This window comes from Dryobates pubescens, chromosome Z (genome assembly GCF_014839835.1).
Source record: "Dryobates pubescens isolate bDryPub1 chromosome Z, bDryPub1.pri, whole genome shotgun sequence".
NCBI classification, from domain to species: Eukaryota; Metazoa; Chordata; class Aves; order Piciformes; family Picidae; genus Dryobates; species Dryobates pubescens.
In genome coordinates this window covers 81,736,464-81,759,641 of record NC_071657.1, presented here as the reverse complement: position 1 = coordinate 81,759,641, position 23,178 = coordinate 81,736,464, and the positions used below count along the sequence as shown (strand labels likewise).

Below are 23,178 nucleotides of genomic sequence, written 5' to 3'. Positions count from 1 at the left end.
ATGTGACTGGCCTTCTGGGCTGCAAGTGCTCATGTCCAGCTTCTCATCCCTCAGCACTCCCAAGTTCTTTTCTGTAGGACTGAGTTCTACCATATCATGCCCTAGTCTGTATTGATAGTGAGGATTGTTCTGGCCCAGGTGCAGAACCCTGAACTTGCTCTTGTTGAGCCCCATGACATTTATCTGGGCCCACCTCTCCAGCTTGTCCAGGTCCCTCTAGATGACATCCCTCTGCATCAGTACAAAATAGGGATAAACCTGGTGGGAAGTGGGAGTGCTGGTGGAAAACAAGTTAACTACAAGAGAGTAGTGTCACCAAGAAGGTTAATGCTGTTCTGGCAGCATTAGGAAGAATGTGTCCACCAGTGTTCAGGGAGGTTCTCCTTCCCCTCTATATGCCCTAGTGTGAATACTTTTGGAGTACGGTGTCTATTTCTGGCCCCAGTTCAAGAGAGACTAGGAGCTACTGGAGAGATTCCATCATAGGACTTGAAAAATTACAAGGAGACTGGAGCATATCTCCTAATGAGGAAAGGTGGAAAGACTTGAGGCTGTTCAGCCAGAAGGAGAGAAGATTGTGAGGGATCTTATCAATGTTTATTAATATCTAACAGACAAGTGTCAAGAGGGTGGGACCAGACTACTTGGAGTGGTGGAAAGTGGTAGGATACGGAGCTAGGGGCACAAACTAGAGCACAGGAAGTTCTGCCTAAACATAAGGTGGAGCACCAAAAAGGCTGTCCAAACAGGATGTGGAGTCTCCTTCTCTGGAGACTTCAAAAGCTAGCTGGACACATTTCTGTGCAACCTGATCAAGATGAACCTGCTTTCCTAGAGATATTAATTTTCCTGGAGGATTTATTGGTGTCTACACTGGAGTTCTACAAGTTTGAATATATCTGCTATACAAACCCAACTGCAGATCCTTTTAAAATATACTCTTATGCTGTCCCATAACAATATTCCTGGAGTGAATTGCATTCTGTGGTCATGAAGGATCTTGCTGATTTTTCTCAGACATACATTCATCCAGTTGCATACATTATTCTCTTAGACCTTTAGAAATCAAACTCCTGGCCAAGCTGTCAGCCCATGGCCTGGACAGGAGCACACTGCAGTGGGTTAGGAACTGGCTGGAGGGCTGAGCCCAGAGAGTGGTGGTGAATGGGGCCACATCCAGCTGGTGGCCAGTCACTTGTGGTGTGTGTGCCCCAAGGATCAGTGCTGGGCCCCATACTCTTTAACATCTTTATTGATGATCTGGATGAGGGCATTGAGTCCATCATCAGTGAATTTGCAGATGACACAAAGCTGGGGGCAGGAGTTGATCTGCTGGATGGTAGAGAGGCTCTGCAGAGGGACATCGACAGGCTGGACAGATGGGCAGAGTCCAACGGCATGAGATTTAACACATCCAAGTGCCGGGTTCTGCACATTGGCCACAACAACCCCATGCAGAGCTACAGGCTGGGGTCAGAGTGGCTGGAGAGCAGCCAGGTGGAGAGGGACCTGGGGGTGCTGGTTGATGGTAGGCTGAACATGAGCCTGCAGTGTGCCCAGGCAGCCAAGAGGGCCAATGGCATCCTGGCCTGCATCATTAACAGTGTGGCCAGCAGGAGCAAGGAGGTCATTCTGCTCCTGTACACTGCACTGGTTAGGCCGCACCTCGAGTCCTATGTCCAGTTCTGGGCCCCTCAATTTAGGAAGGATGTTGACTTGCTGGAATGAGTCCAGAGAAGGGCAATGAAGTTGGTGAGGGGCTTGGAACACAAGCCCTATGAGGAGGGACTGAGGGAGCTGAGGTTGCTTAGCCTGGAGAAGAGGAGACTCAGGGGTGACCTTATTGCTCTCTACAACTACCTGAAGGGAGGTTGTAGACAGGTGGAGGTTGGTCTCTTCTCCCAGGCAGCCAGTACCAGATCAAGAGGACACAGTCTCAGGCTGCACCAGGGGAGGTTTAGGCTGGAGGTTAGGAGGAAGTTTTACACAGAGAGAGTGATTGGCCGTTGGAATGGGCTGCCCGGGGAGGTGGTGGAGTCACCCTCATTGGAGGTGTTCAGGAGGGGACTTGATGGGGTGCTTGGTGCCAGGGTTTATTTGTTTAGGTGGGTTGGATTGGTTGATGAGCTGGACATGACGATCTTGAAGGTCTCTTCCAACCTGGTTTATTCTATTCAATTCTAAATTTATGGTAAAATGATGAAGTCTAAGACTGCTAAAGCAGATATAAATGTCTACTAGAGAATGTTTAAAACCACTGAAGTGTTTATTGATCATAGAGATCAGAAAAATGTGTTTCTAACATTTGCAAGTATAATGAAGGACTAGATTCTCTCTCTCTCTCAATGTTAGACACTAAGAACAGGGATGAAAAAATATCTATTGCTCCATTGCTTTTCCATTTACTGACAGTCTAGAATTCTTTCTGAAATATTTTATATCCTATTTTAAAATATTGTCACTGAGGATGAAAAGATTATCCAACAGTGTTAATACTAAATATACTTTGCATGAAGTGCACTAGAACAGAAAACTTACACACTAAAGAACTTGTACTAAAGTAGATGGATTCATTTCAAAAATACTGAGAAAATATGCACATGTTCCAGACTATATTTTTTTAAAGTATTGTGGGATTCTGCAGATATTCCTCAAATGACACTGTATCAGAAGCATCATGATTCCTGGCCTCTACGAGCCCTGGCTGGGTCAGAGAATCACAGAATATTAGGGGTTGGAAGGGACCTCAAAAGATCATCTAGTCCAATGCCCTTTCCAGAGCAGGATCACCTATACCAGATCACACAGGAATGTATCCAGGTGGGTTTTGAATATCTCCAGAGTGTATCTTCAGCTTCTGTTTGGTAGATGAACAAAGTGATGTATCCAGGATTAAATAATGATCCTTAAATTCTCCTTACTCATTGACAAACGTGATTAGGGAACAAAATTCTTGGACTCAAAGGCTCAAAAGCATAGTGGAATAACAAAGGAATTTTGCATTTACAGTAAAAACAAAAGCTTTTCCAAGGCAAGTAAAAAAATTTCCCATCTACCACCAATCACAGCAACACCTTTATGTGTCCTTAAGGATTCAGAGATGATATCTCATAACTGTGAACAGTTACCATTTAACGAATTCTCTTGTTATCAGTAGAGATGCTGGAGAAGTAGCTGTTATGAATAAGCAGGGCACAGCTGGTTCTACATCTCCTCAGTATGCAATAAAATAGAAATCAAAATCTGTGGATGTGAAGACCTTGTGCTCTGCTCACTCCAGCAATAAACAAGGAAATTTTACAGTGACATGCTGAATGGGTTTTTCATCACTGCATTTGTTCTAAGAGACTGAGTTGGATTCAGTTCAGGTAGCAGACCCATTTTAGTGAAACAATGCTTTGGGGCTTACATTAGAAGGCAAAATAAAACATAATGCTTCCCTATCTCCAGCTTCAGAATCAACTCTTGCTGTGTTTTTCAACATCCTTTTGAGGTTTCTTTTAGCATTAGTCACTTTATTTCTACAGCACCACTCTCCATAGCCCTAAAATTATTTCACAAAAGGCAGTAACATCCCAATTTTAAGCATCAGCTGACAAATTAAATGTTCAGAAAACATGCTTCAGTTCTTTGTTTCAAAACCTAGTTGATCTAGTTTAGCTTAAAATACGTGTGTGTATGTTTTTGTTAAGTTGTTTTTTGTTTTTATAAGTCCTTGTAGGTTGCATGGTTAATTTACATGTAACATTCATGTAGCAGCAAATAGCATTACACACACAAATATGCTCTTGCTTTCTTGTTGTCCTTCATACAAACATACGATAAATCTGAATATTTTTACAGTACATGCCCACTCTGAAACACACACTTAGGTATTAAAATCAAGAGGTGAATGCACTGAATATGAGATACAGCTTCTTATTGATTTTTCTTTGCACAGTTTTCCTCAATAATCTGTTAGCAGAAATTTCTTTTTTAAAATAAGTGGTATAATTCATAGTTTAAAGTACTATACAGTACAAATTGACTTGTAACTCTAAAAATAATTTTATTACTGGGTTTTTTTGCTGTTGTTGTTCTTTGTCTGTTTGTTTTTTACCCTGGGATGGTCTGTTTCTTAATTATGAAAGCTCCAGCGGAAGTCAGTGGTTTCATATCTGAACCAGGATATTCCTCTTAGTTTAGTTTTCTAACCAATCACCCTGAATTTGTCACAGTGCTATGGACACCTTCTTTACAATCAGAAGAAAAATCATGTGCCTTCCAAAAGTGATTCAGGAGAACTAAGTGCCAGTGACAATACAATAACTTATATGTCTCCATGGGATTGACAGATAAGACAGGAGGATGCTTAAAGCTAAGATAGAGTAACAAAGGAGAAACAGAAAGACATACATAACATACATATCGAAGTGGAACAGAGAATATTTCTCTCCAATTTAAGGCAACAGTTGTTTTAGAGCAGACTGAGAGAGAATTAAGTCTCCTTTCTAATTCTTTCTGATCATAAAGATACTTCCTTGAGAAAGGTGGAGAAACATTATCAAAAACCTTCATCAGAATGCATTTGAGAAGTCTGAGTTTCCACATCCTAATTAAACTTCATTAACCTTTGTCTGAACAGAAGTATTTCCCTGGTTTATGTCTTGCAGATAAATTATTTAACCTACTAAAAGGTGTCTATGGCATGTTAGATTTAAACAAAAATGGAAAAGTTAATATTATGGAGGAGTCCTCTTGGATTTTAGAGGGATTTATGTTGTCTATGGAAGAGTATCCCTTAGAAGCGAACAATTAAATCCAGATTATGCTTGATCAGTGGTGAAAAATCATAGCTTTGAACCACTAATAAAGATTATTCCTTGGCAGGGGAGCTCTATATGATTGGCTGTAAAGACTGGGGAGTAAAAGGCATCACAGTGGGGTAGTAAGTATATCTGATGTGATGGGCTGCAGTCTCATGCCTTGTCTACTGGACCCACAACAACTTCTCATGCCTTTGATGCTGCCAATTATAATAAGCTATCTGAATTTCACCCTTCACTGTACTAACTAGACCCTCTTTCTTCTGTCAATATTGAATTATTTCAAAAGAAATTTTTTATTCCTTTTAACAAACTAACTTAAAAGACGAAAAGTAAAAAACTAATTGAAAGCATAAAATTAGTCAGTGTAGCATGCAAGGAGTAGTTTGTCACAGCAGATACATCCCTATCTGCACTTCTGCTGTTATTAACATACACACTTAGAAACATGAAATAAACCTTAAAGCTATATTTTTCCAGAGACCTAAAACTGATTAAATCAAATGCAGATGTGGAACTGGTGCAAAACAGATGCTGAAAAGCGAAGTCAATATCCTCAAGGAATCTATTCCCTATCAGAAAGAAACTTAATTTTTACTATAAAGCATTTGATTATGCATTGTTATACCAAATGTGATTAATGTTTTGTGGTGATTAATCAACTGCAAAATGTATAATTATGCCATCTGTATTTTTGCATCTTCTTGTCACTTAAGAATTCCACTGAGGTGTGGGAGGTGGAATAATGAGTACTGGTGGCATCTATAATGCTCAAAATTGTACTCTGAATACCTGGAGAATCTAGCAACAAAAAGAACTGGCATTAATTCTAATGTCAAATACTCTAAGCATCTGAAGTAAGAACCCAGAAGACCCATTATCTTGATACATACTTATATGGAAGACCGAGTTATGGAGTTCAAACAAGCTGGGACCTATGAGGGCTTGCCCCAGTTCAAAGGTAACCCATCGAGACCCCATGGGAGCACTCAGAATTTGGCTTTTGAACCATGTCCTGCTGGCTGATTTATGAAGCAGCCCTGACACTGATGCAAGGATCATCGAGTATCTCATGGTTGCAGGCAAAGTGAGTTATGTTTGAAGCACGCAGTTGAGAGTAAAGAAAAAGATTAACTACTTTCATATTAAGAAAAAAAAAAAAACCAACAACCCACAACACAATAAAATACACTCCACACTTTTCTTTTTATAGTCTTCACCAAAGAACTGGGTTAAGGTTCAGATCAGAAGTAAGACAACTGGCCCATTTATCAAACTGAAGAGAAGTTTTTTTTAAGTACCACACAAAAAAAAAATAGTTAAAAAACAAAACTAGTAAAAGTTCTTTAGGCAAGCTGATTCCAAATGCAACACATATGAGTGATCTGATCAGTCTTCTATCTACTTTCAAATTAAAATACATCCTTTAGGAGATTTATCCTTCATCTGCTTGGTGTTTTCATACAGAAGAAAATGTGAAGAATGCATGCAGAGTCTTAATGACTCCCACATGTTTGTAGGAAAACTGCTCTGGTAATATTTTTGCACTCTGTTTCCAACAATTGTTTATTTTTTGTTCTGGTGGTGTGGTTCAATTTTTTGGGTTGTTTGGTTTTGTTTGTTTGTTTGTTTTTAATTATATAAAGATCATGTTAAACATGGTGTAACAATTCTTTGCCTTTTCCTCCGCTTTATTTGACACTTGTAAATTAACATATTGGAATATTCCATGTTCTTTACTGTGAGAGCAATTTTGAAAACTGTGGAAATCAATTTTCAATTTGCTACACTCTCACAGAATATGGCTTTGGTTAAATATGTTATGTATGGTAAAATTCATTCACGTAGTGAGCAGAGGCATTTCCAGACTAAGTACACCAAGAGATGCATAGCCCAGTGGTGGGTACAAAGGCTCTCTGTAGATTCAAGAAGGAATTAAATACCTACAAAGAAAAAGAAGAGAATTGCAGGCCCCCATACAATGAATCTGGATTGTAGTGTAACTTTGAATAAAAGATTCATGGGTTCAAATGGAAACTAAATACTTTAATCTGTAAGACAGTTAGTCTGCTTATTTTACTCTACCTAGGACATGTTTTTGGGGAAGAAAAAGATAGGGTTTAATAAGCTTTGCAAGAATACGGAAGTCTGTTTGAATGTCTAAAAGAGGAGCAATACACATGCTCACATACAGGCGCCTACTGGCATTTTAGAGCCCCACCAACTGCTGTTTATCTGTAACTTCAGAAGGTCATGGAAAATCCCGAGATATGTCAGGTTTACCAGCTCTTCAACCAGACTCTGTGAATAACTTTGAATTTTCCCTCTAAAGGTACATATTTGTCTCTTTTTTGTGTGTTCTGTCTCTTCCTTATGTTTATAATTGTAACAAAGACAATGTATACGAGTGTTATCCTTCCTGATATGCTGAGGGAATGGCCTTGATTGGTTCAGATCTTTTGCATCCTATATGATTAAAAATATATGGATACTACTAAAGTCAGTCTCTGACATAACCCATGAATCAGCAAAGGGGTAGAGGCTGGAAAAGCAAAGGAAAGATTCTGCTTACACGAACATATTTTGGTAATGAGCAATAACAATATACACAATATACAGTATTTACAATATATATACAGGAATACACAGCAAAGAAAGTAATACAGAACAAAACTCCCTCCTCCAGCCAGAGGAGGGTCCCCCCACCCCATACCTTCTCTCTCCCCCTACCTCCCTTTTTCCCCAAAAAGGGTTAGAGAGAGAGAAAAGGTAATTATTAAGGAGGAAATTCAGTTAGGCTCAAAGCACATGCAAGAATTAGTTTTTTTCTTATCTGTTATCAAGGTTAGCTCCCACAGCTGTTGCTCAGAAGCAGACAGGCTGAAAAGACAGAGCAGAACAGAACTGGCTGAGACTCAAAACTGAACTAAAACTTAAAGTTGCATTTTACTAATCTACCAATGAAATTCATTTAGACTTTATCTTTGTTTTCATTACATTCAGCCAGAGTGTTCCAGCAACTGTCCCTTTCTTAAAGGCAAAGCTTAAAATGGTCACATGAGGTCAGACTGACAGGTCTATAGTTTCCCAGATCCTCCTTTCTGCCTTTCTTGTAGATGGATGTTACATTTGCTACTTTCCAGTCCATTGAGACCTCTCCAGTTAGATAGGATTGTGGGGGACTGTGATGCATCTGTGAACCCTTGGAAGAGCTTTGGTGAGAAAACACCCATGAGAACCCGGAAACTCCCTGGACAGAATGAGTGGGAATAAGCAACCACAAGATAAGATGGGAGGCCACCTGGACTATCTTAACAAGTAACTATGGCAATGCTATCGCTGACCCATGAGAATCTTGAGAAAAGTTCATTAACCAATTGCAGGCAGCCACATTAACAATACACACAATATATGAGTTGTGTGCTGAAATAAATCAGTCGCTTTTTGGCCTTCTATATGCTCTACTTGTGTTTGATTCTTGTTGCACAGACTGTCACCTTATCTATACCCCGACCCCCATACAGCAACAAATGGTGACACCCGACGTGTTGACCCAAGAAATGAGTTGAAGACGTTTGGGCTGCAGGTGCATGCAGCAACGGTGATGGAGCCCAGTGTAGCTGAGAGCAGTGGGATCTGCCTTTTGGTCTGGACCTGAACTTTGACACCTGCCCGGGTGAGGTAGGTGAGCCACTGGGAACATAAAGGGTCAGAAATTAACAAAAGATGAGGACTTAGTCCTTGGAACCTGGAAATTGTTATTGAAATGTAGGGGTCTAAATGTTAATGATTTTGACTTAAGAAAATTACTCTTTTGGGGCAAGCAGCAAGGTTTTGAGCCTTCCTCCGTTACAGCCTTCAGCATTCCTGCCTGGCACAAGCTAGGTAGTTACTTGTGGGATGCTATCTCAAAAGGAAACAAGGAACTGGTTGATATGGCTATTACCTGGTGCCTGCTTTATGATGCACTAAAAGAGCTTACACAGGAGCAGGAGGAGGAAGAAGAGGAAGGGAATGATTTGGCTATGGGGGAAACAAATAAATCAGTAGAGGACATGCCGGCACCCTCTGCACCCTCTAGTCCCCCCTTGTCTGGCTCCTCAGGAGTAGATGCAGCAGCGCAACACATAACAAGCGCTGCTGAGAAGCAACTTTCTCCTAATGATCAACTTAAGTTCCCGATGAATTGGAAAAACCCCAAAGACTTTGCAAAAATGCCATTGGTTTATCAATCTCTGAGAGAGCAGTGGAAAGGATATGTAGAAAAGGTGTTGCCTTTTATTTTTACAAGCTGATTGCTTGTGGCAGGCAAAGACGACCTGGTCCGGGGGTGGGTACAGCAGCCACACCCAGGCTGCTGGTCCATCGGCACACTGACACCAATGTGGTGGATGGCAAATGGCATTTATTGCTGGTTGTTATCAGCTTTTATAACCTTGGAGTTACAATGTCACATCCATCTGCTTACATCATGGCCTGAGTACCATAGGCTACAGAAAACCTTATCTACACATACAGCACGAAATCTTCCGGTCGCTGGTCCCTAGCTACCACATTTCCCCCCTCCTTATGCTTAACTAAATTAACAAAAAGAAATGTAACAATCCTAAAATCTCTATTCCAGTGTTAAATCCTTCCAGTGTTAGTACCTTATCATAGCCGTAAAAAATATATGTCCTAAATCTACCTAAAAATATAAAACACTCTATACCTAAATAAAAAAGGGTCTACAAGAAAATATAAAAAGTTGTAAAAAAATAGTTTCACACAAGAAATATAAGGCACACCAGGCTAGTAGTGTTTAGTGCATAGCTAAAAATAGCTAAAAGTGCTAACCAGTGCTCTTCTACAACAGTGCATAGGTGAAAATAGCTGAAAAGTGCTAATCAGTGCTTTTCTACAACAACTGTTGGGCTTCTACTAACATAATGTTGACCTTTTCCAAACGGCTCTTGACAAAAGACACGAGCCTGTTCAATATGCAAGGTCCGAAAATCAGTGCTAGAATGATTGTTACAATTGGTCCTGCAAGGGTAGATACCAGGGTGGTTAACCACGGAGAATGATTAAACCATGAGTCAAACCACCCTTGTTGGGCTTCCCTATCTTTCTTCCTCTTTTCTAAACCATCTCTGAGTTCGGACATGGAATCTCTGGCAACTCCAGTGTGATCTGCATACACACAGCACTCCTCTCCTAATGCAGCACACACCCCGCCTCGTTATAAATACATGAGATACAGTCCTCTGCGGTTCTGTAAAACTACCTCCGACATCGATCTCAAGGACTTTTCAAGGGCACTTATCGATTGTTGAATTCTAGCCAAATCTTCATCTACTGCCGCTCTAAGAGCATGAAATTCTTTACTTTGCTGTACTAGTGAGGTTACTCCAGTAGCTACTCCTGTTCCCCCTAAAGCCATTAACATTGCTATTGTTAGTGCGGTAAAGGGTTCTCTTTTAGACAGGTGGTGGTCCGAAACGACCTGCACATCATAGACAGACTCTTCAGAGTGATAAAAAATTTTGGGGACTACTGCTACTTGTACACAAAATTCTAAAGTTTCATCAAAATAATCTAAGGCTAACCAAGGTGTAACTCCCACAATGGAACAGACCCACTTAGTGTTTTCAGCTGGTAATAACCATTTTGCAGGTCTTCTGAGCTTATCAGAACCCCTTCCATCATTTATACACAGTTTTCTCTTCTCCTCAGAAACCTTACCTACACATACCCCTCTCCCTCTCACATGCGTTAACGTTATTCCTTGCCTCTCTGTCTTCCATTTGCATTGCGCCAGGTTGATATCGTCCATGTACCGGACTGGTGTTGCTATTCCCACGGCTTCATAAAAAGGTGGCCTTATCCCATAGCACAACCAACAATGTTCTGTAAGATTTGGATTTGATCCATTTAACACGGAATAACTAACCTGTATCTATTTCCACAAAGATTCCTCCCCAAAGCTCTCGTCCGAGGCTGGGGCAGTCACATCTCTTACATGGTCTGGGGTGCTTATGGTTAGGCTTTTGGTGTTACTCTTAGATTCTACCTTCAAAACTTGGTTAGGACCTGCTGGCAAAGGATCATTTTCAATCGGTTCCTTCTTAATAGTAATCAATCCACCTCTGTCCTTCCCTGTTTCAACATACCGAAAATCCCCAACTTCTCCCTACAAGCCAACTGGGGTTCTGAAATTGGATGACATTCAAGCTCCATGTCTTACGATCCCGCACTATAGTGTGAACTCTTCCCTGTGCATCAAAAGCACGATGCTCTGGTTGTGGTCTGCATCCGACAGAACACTGAGTTACATTTAAGTAAGGGTCGAGGGGCTTTGTAATCCACATGGGGGCAATTGTCTCACAACCCCAATATGCACAAAAATAGTGACCTGGCTGATTGCAATAGGATTTTCTGGGGTTGGAGCTAGGACACATGTGAAACAATGGTGATTTACTGTCACATGCCCCCTTTGCATTAACTAGCTCACATAGTGTAACCAGAAAGCTAGGACCCCCCACCGTTATTAAGGTTCTCACAACCGATCAATCCCCTCGAGACAGTGTCCATATGAATGGTTGATGGGCCTGGTGACTGCGGTAATCTGATTCCGCCCACCCTACAGCAATAGGTGCTAGAATCAAGATCACACAAAGGTATTGCAACCCTCTTTTGCAAAGGTTACTCTGCTGTTGTCTGGGTTCTGCAAGTGTTGGTCTCCCAGGCTTGGATGGTGTATCTGGTGGCTCATTGGGCTCTCCTGACAGCGAGATACGCGGGTCATGTGGGTATCCAGTGATCCAATCCTGTGAACAGAAACTCACCGTTTTCATTAGTTTTATTCTGAAGATCTGGTTTGATCATGTGGGATGTTGTAGAGGGAGCAAGTTCCCCACACTGCTGGCGGACTGTCACATTTTACTGCCAGGGCCACTCTGGGGTCTCGCCACCAAGGGGTGGTTCCTGCTGTTCCTGAAATGTAGGCAGGTTCAGCTGGGCTGCCAGTTGGGCCATATAGCTGGCTGCCTCCCTCGGGGGCAACGAGTTCGGGAAACATGCCATTACATTGGCCATTGCGGCCATTGTCGCCTGGATCGGGGCCAACTGTCCTTCTTTTACAACATGCTTAATCATGTCTGCAAGGGTCGCCCCTGCTGGCAGTGATCGTAAGATTTCTCTGGTCACTGAGTCGCTCTGCTGGCGTAGGCATTCCGCTGTGAGCGGACCCTTGGCCTCTGCGGGCAGGTCTGAAGAATTGATAGCTGCATGGAGGTGATCCACAAACCGTGTAAAGCTCTCACTTTCCCCCTGCTTTATTGAGGACCACGGCGATGGCTTGGCAATGGCCATAGAGACTGTGCGAATAGCCTCTCTAGCTGCACGGGTAGTTGTCATAACTTCAGGGGCTCGCAGGCCTTGAGCCTGCGCCTGAGGGGTAAACATTGTTGGATCTGTACCCATTAGCCGCTGCAGGTTAGAGCCATGGAGCGGGTCGTCTGGCCCAGTTATTCTGGCTAGCTGCCTTGCACAATTATCCTCCCACTCTTGCTTAAAAACGATCATCCCTGCCCCATCAAGAATCATTCTGCAGACTTGCTTTATATCAAATGGAAGCATGTCATCTCCTCCAAAAACTCCATCTATGGAGTGGAGACCATGGCAGAATTAAGTCCTTTGTCTGCAATTGCCTTAACAATCGCCTGCACATCCTTGGGATTTACTGGTGAGTAGGCCCTTTGACCCCCATCTATCACCCGGACTAGAAACACTAGGTTATCAGCAGGAGTCCAGTCAGCACATGCCATTTTTATTTTTCTCCAATTAGTGAGGGGAAATTTTTCTTTGTTATGGATGGGGATGTTTTGCTTTTTCACTCTGCCTATCTCTGTTTCCTCCTCTTCAGAACTGTACTCTGATGAATACCATTTGTACCAGCTAGTATCTGATATGTTCCACGAGCCAGAGCTCGACTGACTAGTTATGCTCCCGTTCCGCTCGCTACCGCTGGTATCTGATCCAGAGCTTGACCGACTGCTTGCTTCTGGGTCTCTGTGCCATTTGGTTGTGCTGTGGCCCCGCCTACTCCCCTTGTGGGTGGGCTGTTCCCTCCTCCTTGGGCTGTCCCGCCTCCTGCTCGGGTTCTGGTCCCACCCAAGCCCCTTGCGAGCATGTCGGTCCTTCCCCCTTGGCTCTCCCCACCTCCCGCTTGGTGGAGTGTTGGCTCTCCGCCCCTCGTTCACGCCCCAGTTCCACCCACTTCTCTCGCGGATGGGCCACTCCTCCCATTCTGGCTCGCCCCCACCGCTTTCCCCCTTCTCCTTCTCCTCCCCCTCCTGGTTGTGCGTGCTTGATAGCTGTAACACTTCTTCTGTTTTCTCGCCCCAGGCATCCCCTCCCTGCCCTTCTCTTTGTCTGTCGGTGCCATCTTTGGGTGCACAGCGCAGTGGCCTCCCCCCAGCTCCCACTCTCCCAACTTCCTCAGCTAGCTCACCCCAGGAAATCAGGGCGTGCCCCTGATTGTCATTATAAGGGCTGGCGCTTGGGTGTTTTGGGGACGTAGGGGGTGTGCCACTCTCCCACAGCTGTTCAAGCTCTGCAGAATCATCACCATCTGGGAGACTCTAAGTCTGCGTAGCTGCCCTGACTCCCAGCCTTGGAGTATCTCTCAAATACTCCCTAGCTGCTTTCAAGGTTTCTGTTTTTGCCTAGCTTTCTGTAAAGCCTCCTCAACCCTCCCCCATGACTTAAGATTTTTCCCACAGCTGGAAGACTTCGCTTCGTCAGCAAGCATTTTCTCCCACGCTTGCGGGTGAAGGATATCTACCGGCTGTTTAATGACCCCAAGTTGTAAAAGTCTCGTCACAGCGAGAGTAAAGTCTTTAGATTTACAATCAATACCCCACTGCCTGTGCAATTCTTCGGCAGTGGACTTCTTTTGTGGAATCCAAGGGTTTTCCTGGGTTTTGGCACCAAATGTTGCCAAAGCTGATTGCTTGTGGCAGGCAAAGAGGACCTGGTCCGGGGGGGGGTACAGCGGCCACACCCAGGCTGCTGGTCCATCGGCACACTGACACCAATGTGGTGGATGGCAAATGGCGTTTATTGCTGGTTGTTATCAGCTTTTATAACCTTGGAGTTACAATGTCACATCCGTCTGCTTACATCATGGCCTGAGTACCGTAGGCTACAGAAAACCTTATCTACACATACAGCATGAAATCTTCCGGTCGCTGGTCCCTAGCTACCACAAAAGGAGGAATGTAATCAGTGTAATAATCTACAGACTTCACACTGCCTTTACAACAGCAATTACCCCCTCTGCCATCTGATAGAGAGGACAAGAATGAGGGGGAAGCTGTAAATCATAGTGTGACTGTGACCACGAGAAAGAATGTTGAGAACCGAGAGGGGGGTGAGTGTCCATCTGTGCCTTGGACCCTGCCTCCCTGTAGTGTGACTGTTACTCCGCGTTCGGCAGTGAGATTTTGGCAGCAAGTTCGCCAGAAAGCTGCTGCTGTGGGTGACGGGGGTTTGGTGGAAATCTTGGATGCACCACATATATCAGTTAGAACAGAGGAGACTTCTTCTCCTGTGGGTATTTCGGATGATCCTATGGCTTTCCCTGTGGAAAAAGTGGCTCCAGGATCGGGGCAGCAGGATAGTCATCAGGTTTTGGGTTGGAAAGTCATACAGGATTTGCGATCCACAGTAGCAAAGTATGGTGTTAATTCCAGTGAAACTATGCAGTTTTTGCATATTATAGACACTGATCTGCTGTGTCCGTTTGATATTCATCACCTTGCGCAGATAATTTTTCAGCCTGTTCAGTACTCAGTATTTGAAACTAGCTGGAAAAGAATAGCTGAGAAGGCTGCAATACAAAACATGCAAAGACATCAAAATGATGTTCTGTGAGGTGTGTGGCATTAACATGGCTAACAGAAAAGCCTGTCTGGGTGGACCAATGACCCCTCACCTATGAAAAGATCGCTGCCCTGCACCTTTTGGTCGAGGAACAGTTAGCTGTGGGACACATAGAAACTTCACACAGTCCTTGGAACACACCTGTGTTTGTGATAAAAAAGAAATCAGGCAAATGGCGTTTGTTACATGATCTGAGAAAGATCAATGAGGTGATGGCTACTATGGGGGCTTTGCAGCCAGGGTTGCCTTCACCAATCATGATACCAATGCAATGGGAAATTGTGATAATAGATCTGAAAGATTGTTTCTTCACTATTCCTCTTGCTAAACAGGACACAGAGAAATTTGCATTTATGGTGCCCTCAGTGAACAACAGTGGACCAGCCAAAAGGTATCAGTGGAAGGTTTTACCTCAAGGTATGAAAAACTCACCAACTATTTGTCAGTGGTTTGTGGCAAAAGCGTTAAGTCCTGTTTGGGCTGCATTTCCACTAGGCTACTCTTATCACTATATGGATGACATCTTATTAGCAGCTCCTTCACAAACAATGCTAGCTGAAATGGAAATTGAGGCACAAAATTCACTACAAAATTGTGGATTAGTGATTGCTCCAGAAAAAATACAACATCAACAGCCATGGTTGTACCTGGGCATGAAAGTATAAGATCAAACAGTAATGCCTCAACCAATTCAGTTGCAAATAAATGTAAAAACCTTGAATGATGTCCAGAAATTAGCAGGAATGATGAATTGGGTGCGACCTTATCTAGGGTTGACATCCTCCAAATTGCAACCACTCTTAGAATTATTAAGAGGGGACTCAGATATTTCTGCACCATGAGTTTTAATTCCAGAAGCAAAGCAGGTAATTGAAGAAGTAGAACAGGCCATTCATAAAAAGCATGTATGGAGAATTGATTTGGCTGAATCAGTTCAGGTGTTTGTTTTAATAGATGATCTGATACTTTTTGCAATGCTTGCACAGTGGAATTCTGACTGGCAAGATCCTCTTCATGTTTTAGAGTGGGCATTTTTACCTTTTAAAACCAAGAAAACTGCTCCTGGACTGTTTGAGCTTTTGGCTCAGATTATTATGAAAACAAGAGCTCGCTGTGTAGAATTTTTGGCAAGGGATCCAGAAAAAATTGTGATACAAGTGCAAGGTGAATATTTTGATTGGTGCCTTGCTAACAGTCCAGCACTACAAGCAACAATGGCAAATTATACAGGTCAAATTAGCTATCATCCACCTTCCCATCCATTAATAAAAATGGGTGGACAAATTCAAGTCCATGGGACCAGATGGGATCCATCCTAGGGTGCTGAGAGAGCTGGCAGATGAGCTGGCCAAGCTGCTCTCCATCATTTTTCAGCAGTCTTGGCTCACTGGAGAGGTCCCAGAACACTGGAAGCTGGCCAACATTGTACCAATCCACAAGAAGGGCCGGTTGGATGAGCCGGGGAATTATAGGCCTGTCAGCCTGATCTCAGTGCCAGGCAACATTATGGAACAGGTCATCTTGAGTGCAATCACACAGCACTTAGAGGATGGCCAAGGGATCAGGCCCAGCCAGCATGGATTTAGGAAGGGCAGGTCCTGTCTGACCAACCTGATCTCCTTCTATGATCAGGTGACCCGCCTGGTGGATGTGGGGAGGCCTGTGGATGTAGTCTACCTGGACCTCAGCAAGGCCATTGACACCATCCCCCACAGCAAACTCCTGGCCAAGCTGTGAGCCCAGGGCTTGGACGGGAGCACACTGTGATGGGTTAGGAACTGGCTGGAGGGCCGAGCCCAGAGAGTGGTGGTGAATGATGCCACATCCAGCTGGAAGCCAGTCACTAGTGGTGTCCCCCAAGGATCAGTGCTGGACCCCACGCTCTTTAACATCTTTAGTGATGATCTGAATGAGGGCATTGAGTCCATCATCAGTAAATTTGCTGACGAAACCAAGCTGGGGGGAGGAGTTGAGCTACTGGAGGGTAGAGAGGCTCTGCAGAGGGACCTTGACAGGCTAAACAGATGGGCAGAATCCAACGGCATGAGATTTAACACATCCAAATGCCAGGTTCCACATTGGCCACAACAACCCCATGCAGTGCTACAGGCTGGGGTCAGAGTGGCTGGAGAGCAGTTAGGTGGAGAGGGACCTGGGGGTACTGGTAGGTGGTAGACTGAACATGAGCCTGCAGTGTGCCCAGGCAGCCAAGAGGGCCAATGGCATCCTGGCCTGCATCAGGAACAGTGTGGCCAGCAGGAGTAGGGAGGTCATTCTGCCCCTGTACACTGCACTGGTTAGGCCGCACCTCGAGTACTGTGTCCGGTTCTGGGCCCCACAGTTTAGGAAGGATGTTGACTTGCTGGAATGAGTCCAGAGAAGGGCAATGAAATTGGTGAGGGGTTTGGAACACAAGCCCTATGAGGAAAGACTGAGGGAGCTGCAATTGCTTAGCCTGGAGAAAAGGAGACTCAGGGGTGACCTTATCACTCTCTACAACTACCTGAAGGGAGGTTGTAGACAGACAGATGTTGGTCTTTTCTCCCAGGCAGCCAGTATCAGAACAAGAGGACACAGTCTCAGGCTGCGCCAGGGGAGGTTTTGGTTGGCTGTTAGGAAGATGTTCTACACAGAGAGAGTGATTGCCCATTGGAATGGGCTGCCTGGGGAGGTGGTGGAGTCGCTGTCATTAGAGGTTTTCAGGAGGAGACTTGATGGGGTATTTGATGTCATGGTTTATTTGTTTAGATGGGTTGGATTGGTTGATGGGTTGGACTCAATGATCTTGAAAGTCTCTTCCAACCTGGTCTATTCTATTCTGTTCTATTCTATTCTAATTTTCACAAAAACAATTGAGTCAATCTAACCCTGTGCTTGGTCCCACAGTTTTCACTGACTGCTCAGGAAAAACAGGAAAAGAAGCTATCGTGTGGTATGATGATAATCAATGGCAAAACAGCATGGAATACCAAGAAGGCTCTCCTTGGATTGTTGAGTTATGGGCTGTGACTGTGGTATTTCAGCAATTTTCCTGTTCTGTAAACATTGTTACTGATTCAGCCTATGTGGCTGGATTAGTGCAACGTTTAGATAAAGCTATCCTTGGTCATGTTAATCAGGAGAAGCTTTTTGGAGTTTTAAAACTGTTATGGACTGAGATTCAAAAACAATGTGCTCCTTATTATGTTTTGCATATTAAGAGTCACACAAACTTGCCAGGTGTTTTGGTGGAGGGGAATGCAAAAGCAGATGCACTTGTGTCAGGTGTAGCAATGGGACCAATCCCAAATATCAAACAACAAGCAATAGCTTCTCATCAATTTTTTCATCAAGGTTATCGTGCTCTAAAACAGCAATTTCAGTTGTCCAATGCTGAAGCTCGAGTTATTGTTGCTGCATGTCCTGATTGTCAGGGCCAGCATATTCCTCACTGTTCTGGTACTAACCCTACAGGGTTGCGAGCCCTCCAGATCTGGCAAACAGATGTTACTCACATTGCCAAATTTGGTAGGTTAAAATTTGTTCATGTGTCTATTGATACATTTTCCTCGGTCATCATTGCTACTGCTCACACAGGAGAGACTGCCAAAGATGTTATTCATCACTGACAGCGAGCTTTTTCTATTGCTGGAGTTCTTCTTCAGATGAAAACAGACAATGGTACAGCTTAAGTGTCTGCAAAGGTTAACTCATTTTTGCAATCATGGGGTATAACTCATATTACAGGTATCCCTCATTGGGACAAAGGATTGTTGAATGTGCACATGGCACATTAAAACAACTGTTGCAAAAACAAAAAGGGGGAATGGTAGGAGATCCTCCAGAAGCTCGATTGAACAAAGATATGTACATTCTAAATTTTTTAGAGATTTCTGGTGATTCTTGGGACCTCCCGATACTGCATCATTTTGGCTTTTTGGCTACCAGCAGTGGGGTTCCCTCAGGAGCTAAAGTCAGGGTTAAGGATCTGCAAACAGGTCAGTGGTCTGATCCTTGTGATTTAATAACATGGGGACAGGGGTATGCTTGTGTCTCAACAGATTCTGGACCACGCTGGGTTCCAGCAAGATGGGTTCTACCAGCGTTTTCATCACCCTCTGGACACTGACTGTTGCAAGAGTTATGCAGATTCCAAAGCTACCACAGAAGAATGTGTGGGTCACACTTGTTAACATCCTGAAACAAGGTATGCTGTGCCTCTCGGTAACAACACCTATGACTCCTTTCAGCATCTGCTTGGTGGGTGTTCTGGTGACCAGATGGAAGAACATTACCGAGAAGACTGAACCTTTGAGCTCAAAAAGAATATTTTGTGTGTGTGTTTCTTGGTGTATTTTAACTATTGCCTGGCATGGGTTTGTCATTGTGAAACCTCTCTCAACTGCTTATAAACAATTTCATCTACCTCTTCATCCTGGTTGGGTGGTCTGTAGCAGATTCCCACCATGATAACAGCCTTGCTGGCCTTATTCCTGATTCTCACCCATAAGGACTCAGCCCTATCACCACCGATATTAATTTTCAGCTCCTCCTGTTTATTCACCATGCTGTGTGTGTTGCTGCATAAACATTTCAGGGAGGGAATGGAGTACATAGTTTTCAACCTTTAGGAGTGGTAGACTTTCAGGTTATCTAAGATGCCAACACAGTGCTTCACAAGTGCTGGTCTTCTACGCCCAGAGTTCTCAGTGGCAAGGGCAGCTACATCCTCATTCCCCTCTAAAGCTAGTCTAAAGCCTTATCAATGAGCCCAGTCAATTCATATGCAGTGATTCTTACCCCTTTAGGAGACAGACAAACTCCATCTGTCACCAGTAGACCCAGTACCAAGAAAATTTCCCCATGGTCAAGCAAACTGCGGTAGTTTTAGGCTGTGATTAAGAAATTCTCCATAGATCCTGAACAGAAAGTGATAGAATGTAAATAAATCACCATTGCATGTAAAAGGGACAATAATGATAAGGCCTAAATAATCCCATTGTTCTGGCTACTGACAGGATAAACTAACTTGCTCTCTTTTTGGCTTCTTTGCTGTGGTTTCTCCTGGCTTTGCTGACCTTGACTGAATTGCTTTGTTGTGGCCAAGCATTAACAAACAGCTCTTTCTGCTTTTCTCCTTTCTTCTCTTGTCCTGTGTACAGGGGCAAAGAGAGAAGGGAGGGGAAGCTGTTGGTAGCCCCCTGGTTTTGTCCAGGGGGGTTCTTTTGTTGTAAATATATGTAAATATTGTCTATTTTGTACATATCGAGCCATTTTGGCTCAATAGCCGGTCAGCACCGCTGCTTTGGGACAGCACCACTTGGTTTGTGAGTTTCTGCTCAGCTTATTGCCTTGCTTTCAGGATTTTGCGGGTCGGGAGGACTCCTGGGGGGCAGGGGTTGAGGCGGGATCGTGCTCTCGTGAGCGTGCATGGGAACGAGAGACTGACATCAGCCACAGGAGGTTTAAATCCTGGCCAGGCTCTGTGCGCGGTGCCATTTTGGCTCGATAGCCTTTCGGCTGCTTGCAAAAAAAAAAAAAAAAAAAAAATTGGTTTTGTTTTTGTTTTCACTCATATGTTGCACCATGGTCGTTACTCGGACAAAGGGTAGAAAAACAGCATCTACCCAGACAGAGCTGTTTCACCAGCATGCTGGAGTCCAGGCTGCCAGCTGCAGAGAGTGCTTCAGCCTGGCAGTTGGAATAGAGGGAGAGGGGAGGTGGTAGGCTGAACATGAGCCAGCAGTGTGCCCAGGCAGCCAAGAGGGCCAATGGCATCCTGGCCTGTATTAGGAATAGTGTGGCCAGCAGGAGCAGGGAGGTGCCCCTGTACTCTGCATTGGTTAGGCTGCACCTTGAGTACTGTGTCCAGTTGTGGGCCCCTCAGTATAAGGAGGACATAGAGACACTTGAACATGTCCAGAGAAGGGCAACAAGGCTGGGGAGAGGCCTTGAGCACAAGCCCTATGAGGAGAGGCTGAGGGAGCTGGGATTGTTTAGCCTGGAGAAGAGAAGTATCAGGGGTGACCTCATTGCCCTCTACATCTACCTGAAAGGTGGTTGTAGCCAGGAAGGGCTTGGTCTCTTCTCCCAGGCAACCAGCACCAGAACAAGGGGACACAGTCTCAAGCTGTGCCAGGGGATGTGTTCACTCGAAATGAGGAGAAAGTTCTTCCCTGAGCGAGTCATTTGTCATTGGAATGGGCTGCCCAGGGAGGTGGTGGAGTCACCGTCCCTGGAGGTGTTCAAGAGGAGATTGGACGTGGCATTTGGTGCTGTGGTCCAGTCGTGAGGTCTACCGAGACAGGTTGGACTTCTCTCTCGGAGAGGGAAGGAAAAAGGAAGTGCCAGACCCCACCGCAAAATTTATAGTGGTGCAAGGGATTATGGTAGAAATACCTAATTTCCTGAGTCCACCCACTGGGATGGACTTCTGGACACAGGAAACACCCCTGTAGCAGAGGGCACCCAGCCCAAACTACGACATGATCCTTGGGGTCTCTTCCAACCTTGGTTGTACTGTGATACTGTGATATTCCTTGCATTCCATTTTTTTATATTGCAGTTTCGCTTGTAAATACAGCTTCATTTATTTTCTAACTGAGCTGGTCTCACAATTTTATGTTGGGGGTAATTTCAACCCGTCATACAAACCAAAGTGCTGTTGGTGGCACCAACCTCTAAGTCATGTGTTTATCACATGGATTTTTTTCTTTCCTTTGATATCTTTTCCTGTCACTAAAAGAACTGAGAACAACATCATTTGTGCTCCTGAGCCCTCAAGCAATCTCCCCAAAGCCCTGAAGTCTTGGAAAACACAAATTGCTTTCAGTTTGTATTCTCTTTGACTTCTAGGTTTGTTTTGTTTATTTGTGGTGTGTGGTTTTTTTTTTTTTTTAATTGGTTGATTGGCTTCTCTCTTTTTTTTTTTTTTAATTTGTGTGGGGTTTTCTTGTTTATTTGGTTCAGTGGTGTGGTTTTTTTTGTTTGGTTGGTGGTTTTTTTGGTATTTTTTTTTCTTTCAGGGAAGCCAGTGTTAAACAGTCTCTTTATTTTGTTGTAGTGCTGACTCCTGTATTTGCAGAAGATTTATTCCCACTGCATGATTTTTAGCAAAGCATTCAATATAATGTGAATTAATTAGCTTACCATCTAGTATAGGTCAATAGGAGACATACAAAAAGATATTCTTAAATGGTTGCATTTTCCTTGTTGGTTGTGTGATATTCATTCACACCAAGCTGCCTTACCTGAACATTGACAAGAAAAATACCTAATTTAAGACTTCAAACTCAAAACCAATGGTTGCTTTTCATTTGTACAGAGTAGAGTTAAACCCACAGGGAAGGATTTGCAGTATTAGGGTTTTCTTTTGTATATATCATAAATGTCTTGAGAGTCATGGAAGACAAATCATTAAATATTGACTGACTGTTCTTCTTGGACATCTGGGCACACTGATGAGTCATATATAGTGGATTATAAACCAGTATCTCCAGGTCCTTATCCAAGTTGCATCTTTAAAACCACGCATCACCAATTCTTATGACACAAGTGCAGGACCTGACGCTTGGCCTTGTTGAGCCTCTTTACTCTAGATCCAGAACAAGTTAACACACTCTATAATCAAAGAACACATCCTTCCTTTCTTAGAGCTTTGCTTAGTGCCAGTGAAAGGCAGCAGTTGAAGTACAACCCCCCTTGAAATCCACTTCTCATTCATTAAGAATGGACATGACCAACCACAACAGCTAGGATTTTCTTCAGTTATATTCAGTAATACTATATTCCTCAGTCTTTATACAGAATTTCTATCAAAGAAAGAATAATTTATTCCTGTTTTCTTTATTTCTCATTTCTCTTCTGTCCACAATTAGTGATCTAAAGGAGGGTGTCTATAGCACTTGTCTGGCTGGCAAAGTATGATTATTTTCATTTGTAATGAGCAGAACATTTTACAGACCTGCCAACCATTCATCATATGGCCATGCCTGTCTTCTACTACCTGAATGTGAAGAATATTAAACCAGTGTGAGAGGCATGAATTGAAAGAGTCTTAAATTCTTAGTAAGCGGTCATTTGGGTACACACTACACACTTGTTTGGATTGTGTATGTAAGTTTCTTCATCTGTTCATAAAATAATGTGTACAAGTTTCTTCTAGGAAAGAGAGTAAACAAATACCCATGCCCCCATTGGCAATTAATTCACAATCAGTCTTTCTTATTTGTGAAGTAACTGTGGCCTTAATGCAAAGACTCAGTGTGAATTTGGAATCTAACAATAATAATCTAAGACAAATAAGACTTGGTGTCAATCATGGCATACCTTTATGCCTCTCCCCCTCTCCCCCTTTTTTTTTTTGCTTAAAACCACATACTTCACTTCTCATTTAACTGGAGGGCTTAATTGTAAGGGATATCCCAGTAATTGCATAATCAATGTTAACAGAAATGTGATTCTGATC

The 23,178-nt window shown here is 43.5% G+C and overlaps 1 protein-coding gene across 1 annotated transcript; it reads right to left on the bottom strand.

Annotated features, from left to right (window-relative positions):
* Window positions 1–9,702: 9,702 nt before the first annotated feature.
* Window positions 9,703–11,592, bottom strand: LOC128899343 (MLV-related proviral Env polyprotein-like). The gene is given in 2 exon segments (XM_054177803.1): window positions 9,703–10,743; window positions 11,494–11,592. Coding segments are annotated over 2 exon segments (1,140 nt in total).
* Window positions 11,593–23,178: the final 11,586 nt, after the last annotated feature.